Source organism: Camellia sinensis, chromosome 7, assembly GCF_055761805.1.
Source record: "Camellia sinensis isolate YWXY chromosome 7, ASM5576180v1, whole genome shotgun sequence".
Lineage (NCBI taxonomy): Eukaryota > Viridiplantae > Streptophyta > Magnoliopsida > Ericales > Theaceae > Camellia > Camellia sinensis.
The window spans coordinates 118819274-118826509 of NC_138967.1; the positions used below are offsets into that span (position 1 = coordinate 118819274).

The 7236-nt window shown below is 38.4% G+C and overlaps 1 protein-coding gene across 1 annotated transcript; it reads left to right on the forward strand.

Moving 5' to 3' along the window:
• Positions 1 to 603: 603 nt before the first annotated feature.
• On the forward strand, positions 604 to 6979 carry LOC114276575 (respiratory burst oxidase homolog protein F-like). Its single transcript, XM_082879162.1, has 5 exons — positions 604 to 1083; positions 1193 to 1352; positions 5150 to 5350; positions 5446 to 5574; positions 6775 to 6979. The coding sequence occupies exons 2-4, from the start codon at positions 1338 to 1340 to the stop codon at positions 5491 to 5493; spliced, it is 264 nt and encodes an 87-aa protein (XP_082735288.1). The 5' UTR covers positions 604 to 1083; positions 1193 to 1337; the 3' UTR covers positions 5494 to 5574; positions 6775 to 6979.
• The last annotated feature ends 257 nt before the right edge of the window (positions 6980 to 7236 follow it).

The following is a 7236-nucleotide window of genomic DNA, read 5'->3' on the forward strand; positions in this document are numbered from 1 at the left end:
ACCGCCACTACCACTACTGCCACTACTACTACTATTACCTCTCCTTCACCCCTGCCACTGCATCTACTCTATCACTACCACAACTTCACCGCTAATCTCCTTCGCCATCACTACCACCACCACCTTCACCACTACTACTGCTCCATTTTCTCTACCACAAAAAATTAGTTCATGATTTTTAATAACCAAAAAAAATGGGCCGTAGAAAAATATTTCTCATTGACCACAGAAAATTAACTTTTATTTTAGTGGAAAATATTTTTCATTAAAATAGTACCCCTACTTCTACCAAATAAAAAATAATAATATTTTTTTTCATTAAAATAAAAATGAAACAAATAAATTTTCAATCTTAGTAACAAAAAAAAAAGATTTTTTTTTAAAAAAAAATTCATTAACTACAAAAAAATATATATTTTAACAAAATAAAAAATTTTGACGATGGCAACCCCCGTCGCAAAAAAAAAAAAAAAAAGTTAAACGAACTTATTTTGTTATTTAAATTTCATTTGCAACCCAAAAAAAAAAAATTTATTTTTTATTTTTTATTCCCGCCCCTTTTTTTTCCCATCTCATCCCCCCCTCCAAAAACAAAAAATCCTCAATCTCAAACCCAAAAATCCCTAATCTCTCCTTACCCCCCCTATCTCTCTCTCTCTCGATCGACGGTGAGCGGCGGAGGAGCAGCGTCGTCGTCGTCGTCGTCGGAGCAGCGTCGGAGCAGTAACGGCGTCAGCCTCCTCTTCCGCCACCTCATCATCTCTTATGTCTTTCTTTCTTTACTCTTTACTCATCTCTCTCTCTCTCTCTCTGATGCCCCAGGTTTTGATCCCATCAAGAAATAAGAAGAGACTTGCTCGTATTATTTCTTTCTTCTCTTGTTTAATGCCAATGTCCGATAATTTTTTCCTCCAGGCATCCATTTTCCATAACCTCAGCCCCTAGTGATGACTATCTTAGCATTCACATCCGCCAACTAGGTGACTGGACACAAGAGCTTAAAAGGGTATTCTCAGAGGCACGTGAGCCTCTGGTTGGTGGGAAGAGTGGGCTACTCAGAGCTGATAAAACAACAAAAAATAGGTATATTTAATTTCTGAGTTCATTTGGTTTCTCATATTTTTTTCCCCTTTTGCTTACTGTTTCAGATGTTCAAATATATTGGTATCTGAATTTTTGCCCTGGATAACAGTTTGCCAAAGCTCTTGATAGACGGGCCTTATGGAGCGCCAACACAAGATTATCAAAAATATGATGTCCTGCTACTTGTTGGTCTTGGGATTGGAGCAACACCTTTTATCAGTATATTAAAAGACTTGCTCATCAACATTGTCAAAATGGAGGAGCAGGCTGTAAGTAACTTAAACCTCACCACTTCCATTAAAGAACTTCAATTACCTATTTGTATTCACAACTTGCCAACATGGTCGGTTTGACTGCTATAAATTTTCAAAACATATTACTTGACACTCTCGATACTGCTACAATGCAATTGATACTACTATTTAAAGCCTTGCATATGATATTACATAGCGAATCTTCAACTGTTAGAATTGATGTATAAAGAGAAATAGAGAATTGTATTATTGATTAATTGATTTATTGAATGTTACAATGATTCCTATATATAGAAGAGTAGGTGGTAGTAGGTGGTAGATGGAGTAGGTAAAGTGGAGGTGGTAGGTGGAGTAGGTGAAGTGGAGGTGGTAGTGGTGTAGTGGGTTAGGTTTAGTGGAGTAGGTGAGGTGGTAGTGGTGTAGTGGGTTAGGTTTAGTGGGTGAAGTAGGTGATAGGTTTTAACAGCCCCCCGCAAACTCAAGGGGGATAGGAACTAACCAACTTGAGTTTGGAGAGAGTAACAAAACAAGAAAATACATAAAAATAAAAGAGGATAGGAGACACTGTATGGTCGTGTCAGACCATTTGTGAAGACACTGGATGGTGGTGTCATAACGTTGTAGAGGACACTGGATGGCGGTGTCAGACCTATGTAGAAGACAGTTTATGGGGTCATGTCGGACCGTTGTAGCAGACAATGTTGTGACAGTTGTTGTGACAGTTTACGGAGTCTTGCTGGACCCTTGTAGAAACTAACCGGAATCAATGTCGGGACAGTTTACAGAGTCTTGTCGGACCCATAAAGGAGCTAACCGGAATCAATGTCGGGACAGTTTACAGAGTCTTGTCGGACCCACGAAGGAGCTAACCGGAATCAATGTCGGGACAGTTTACAGAGTCTTGTCGGACCCATGATGGAGCTAACCGGAATTAATGTCGGGACAGTTTACAGAGTCTTGTCGGACCCTTGTAGAAACTAACCGGAATCAATGTCGGGACAGTTTACAGAGTCTTGTCGGACCCCTAAAAAAGTCGTACCCTCAAAAGGTGTGCCCAATCTGTCAAAAAAGACGTGCCATCAAAAGGCGTGCCCAAGCCATCAAAAGGCGTGCCAGATATGATGGCGAGGCACGTGAGTGCCTTGGCTGTCGCGCCCGTTTGTCGTCTGGCGTCAAGTGGCGCGCGATACGCGTGGCTGCCTCGGCTATTTAACCAAGACGGAGGCTGAGGCTGAGGCAGAAGCTGAGACAGAAAAAACTGAGAGAAACCTCTGAAAAATTCTTCCTCTGCTGAGAGAGAAACTCTGTAATACGCTGTATCCAACCCTTCTCGGAAACACTCAGCAACCCAAAAAACATGGCCTCTGCTTCCCGTTCAGCTACCCAGAACATGGCCTCATCTTCCCGTGGTCTGCTCACTCTCTTTCCCGACCTCAACGAGTCAACAGGAGAGATAACTGGTGCAGTGGCCCGTGAACCTCAACCAAACACCTCTGGTTTTGCTCCGTTGAACTTTCCGATGCGGTCGGTGGAGCAAAAAATGGCAGTGCAAACGGATATTGAGGCCAATCAGTATACATTGAAGTCATGTGTGGAAACCATGACTGCCGTCACAAACTTGTCGCACCGGCTGCAGAGTAGGACCAATGAGGTGCAGCAGTTAAACGCCCAACTGGCTCTGCTCCAGCGCATGTATAAGGATGCGCGAGCAGAGATAAGTGTGCTAAAGGCGGAAAACAAGGAGCTGAAGCGGAAGGCCACCGTGATGTTCCGATTTGGAGGGCCGCCATATGCTGTAGTGGAGGAGCAGGGTGGAGTGATCGTGCCCAGTGGAGTGGGAAACACGGAGGCAACACCGTCAAGGGCCGTCCAGGACGGAGGCAAGAAGAAAAGACCGGCGGCAGAGTAGAGAAGGGATAAGGAAAAAATCCCGCCTGTGGGTGGGTGTGTGAGTGATGTTTGTTTTGTTTGTTTGTTTGTTTTTTTTTTTGTGTAAAATTGTGACCGGGGTTGATCCCTGAGATGAATAAAATATGGGTTGTTGTGCAAACTCGAATGGGAGGTGTGGTTCAAGGGTGTTGGAGCAGAAAAAGCAATCTTGAAATCTTGAAATTTGAAAATTTTGATTTTGAAATTTTGAAGCCACACTCGCACTGATGTAGCAGATGTGTATTGCCAGTGGTGTGCCGTGTTGTATTGGAATATTTTTATTTTTATTTTTTATTTTATTTATTTATTTTTTTTTATCAATCTTCCTGCCTATGCAAGACAAGTTGATTGAAAGTGGTGGGAAGAAAAAGTGAAAAGAAATGATGGGTGATAAAATAAAATATAAAATCAGTGGGTTAGTGGGTTGGTGGAAGAAAAGTTTAAAAATAAATGGGTGGAAATATTAAAATAAAGGTGGGTGTTTGGTGTTTGGAGCTTTAACAGCCTGTGGAGCATGGTTTAGAGAAGAGAAACCCACCCAACTTCTCTCTCTCTTAAATAAATCATTCTCTACACCTTTTGACCCCACTCCAGCACCTCCTCTTTTCTTTTAGTAGACCACACCATCGATCAAAAAATTCTTTTGCATATAAAAAGACTCATTCATCTTCTTTTTTTTTTGTTTGTTTTTGATATGCAAACTGACTGGCAACCACCAAACCCAGACCCTCAAAGAAATCATGGTGTTCTTATCTCCTTCCACTTTATTTATTTTCTGCTCAATCCTTGATGGTGTTGTCATAGCTACACGAGACCAACAAATCTAAGCCCGGCTGAGAGAGACGGGATAATTCATTTAGGAGCTGCTGTTGTTGCACATCAAAATCTGGCCACAAATCTAAGCCCTCTGCTGCAATATCTCTTGCATTTAAAGATGATCACAAGCGACTTGACTGTGTATGAACTGCTGTGTGTTGTGTGGATGGGTCTGATTGCTCTCAATACTATACACACTATAGATACATGGCAAGAAGCATTGGGGGACCCAAGGGAAGGTATCCCCAGTATTATGGTACATATAATGAACTCAAGGCTGCTGGAGTGAATTTCCTCCAAAAGAAGAATATAGTGTACCTTTAGCACTGACTGCCAAAGTGCCACCAGTGTCAGTATGTGTTCTCCTCCTCAGCTGCAAGTCATCTTCTTCTTCTTCTCCTTATATCTAGTGGCATTTGCACAAGGAGGGCACAAGCCTTGTGTTCAAGCTTTCGGAGCTGACCAGTTTGATGCACAAGATCCGCAATAGTACAAAGCCAGCAAGCCACTACAAAGACTGGTGTATAGGAGGGTACATTGAATTGGTACAAACAGGGCATTCGAGAAGTTCCTGGACGCTCGTGGTGGGATGAATCGCAGAAGATACAACATTGTTGTGAGGCTTCGAAGAAGGAAACTGAGAGTGATGAAGATGAGGAAACAAAGAAGGAAGAGTTTCTGGTATGTGTTGAAAAAACTCCAGCGGGCAGCGAAGGCAAGGTTGCCGGCCGGCTGCTCGCCGGAAAGAAAGGAGTATAGGCCTAAATCTTATAGCTCTGATACCATGTTAGAATTGATGTATAAAGAGAAATAGAGAATTGTATTATTGATTAATTGATTTATTGAATGTTACAATGATTCCTATATATAGAAGAGTAGGTGGTAGTAGGTGGTAGATGGAGTAGGTAAAATGGAGGTGGTAGGTGGAGTAGGTGAAGTGGAGGTGGTAGTGGTGTAGTGGGTTAGGTTTAGTGGAGTAGGTGAGGTGGTAGTGGTGTAGTGGGTTAGGTTTAGTGGGTGAAGTAGGTGATAGGTTTTAACATCAACCATGATTTCTTACTTTCCAGGAATCAATCTCAGACTTCAGCAGAGTCTCAGATCAGAGTATTGGGGCTACTGATGATTCTTCCTCTGTTAGTAAGGGGAATCCAAAACGAAAGAAAACTTTAAAGACAACAAATGCTTACTTCTACTGGGTAACGAGGGAGCAAGGCTCATTTGATTGGTTCAAAGGTGTCATGAACGAAGTTGCTGAACTCGATCGAAGGGTAACAGTAACATGAAATGTGTTGAGCACCTCCCATTTGCAATTCAATGTTTTATAAGTTTATTTATTGTTATAGTTTTAAATTTTCGATTTCAGGGTGTCATTGAGATGCATAATTACTTGACCAGTGTTTATGAAGAATGAGATGCTAGATCAGCCCTCATCACCATGGTCCAAGCACTAAACCATGCTAAGAATGGGGTTGATATTGTATCCGGCACTAGGGTAAGATTGATCTCTTTCTGTCCTCTCTATTGTCTTCTTATACAACACCTCCTAAAGTCATTTACATATTGGATGTTTCTATCATATGATTTGGTTGGTATGCTACCCTCTAGATGGCTAGGTATCCTCTGTCTTAACAAATTTATGTTTTCCTATTCTAATATACTTTTAGTCATGAAAATCTTAGAACATGACTAAATGACTCAGTCAATTGAGACAAACAAACCACAAAATATAGAATGCAAATGGTTTGTTTATGCATGATATTTGTTTTTGAAAATGGATTCAAGAGGTGATTAGAAGTGCATTAAATATATAATTTGATGTCATAAAATTTTAAAATATGAAAATTTTAAGCCATAATCATGTAATTATAAGTACATTAGAGAGATTACAAATTGATCCCATCAAACGTGTTGTTGGGGGTTAAAAATCTTCCTTGCTTGTTCCTAGGTCTTTTATTTCATTTTTTTTAGTTGTCATCTTATTTAAAGGTTGTATATTAACCTCTATTTGATAAATAAAGGGTTGTAGTTACAACATTAGAAAGAACTATGTTTTTAAGAAGTCCGTTTTGAGTAGTGTATAAAAATTTGATTCTTCCAAAAGACCATTTGGAGCTTGCTTAACAACAAATTAACATAGTTATGGAACTCCACGAATAAAATACTTGTTGTATATAGGTCTAGAGGTTTACATTTTGTTGTGTAGTATATAGCTCTGTCTAGGATATATCTACACTTTTATGTGTACAAACATAATATATGCGTATGTGCCAATTAATTGAAGGATGATGAACTTTTGTATAGATACTAGAAGACTGACATTTCTTTGAAGGTGTCATAACTTATTTCTATTGCTTAATTTTCTCAGAAATGCATCTGTTTTCATTGTTGATTGAGATGTTTAATTATCCATGTGAGATTTGATGACTAACAAAAAAAATGTTGTGCTTGATGTTGTTGGGAGATAGAGCCAGATTTCATAGATAATTTTTATGTTTTTTTGTATTTGATGCTATAGTAGTTAAATTTTTATTTTTGTATTTGATTGAGATGTTTAATTATCCATGTGGGATTTGATCACTAACAAAAAAAATGTTGTATTTGATGCTATAGTTGTTAAATTTTTATGTTTTTTTGTAATTATCATTAACACATAATTATATTGTCATTAATTATTTTTATTTTTATTTTTCAGATATTTCCCATGTAGGAGTGTGCTTCTTGTGGAATGCATGCCTGTAGAGAATGTGGCTAACTTTTGTTTTTGTTATCTACAAAGAATGATGAGAAAAACATTTAATATTGGTTTATGTTCTTTTGAATTATGAACAAAATCATGTATTTAAACATTATATATATATATATATATATATATTATGAAACATTATGTAGTGGGATAATTTTGTTGATGTGTAATTATGAATGGAAGAATATTTTATTATGGAGAAATTATTATTTTTATATAGGAATTTTTATATTATTATGCAATTATTATAGAGAAATTTTAATATTTTTAATAATTTTATCGCATGATGTTTTTTTCTTTTTTGCGACGGCACTACACCGTCGCAAAAAACAAAAAATTTTAATATTTTTATTGATTTTGTTACAGGTTTTACTTTTTGCGACGGCACTAAACTGTCGCAAAAAATAGAAA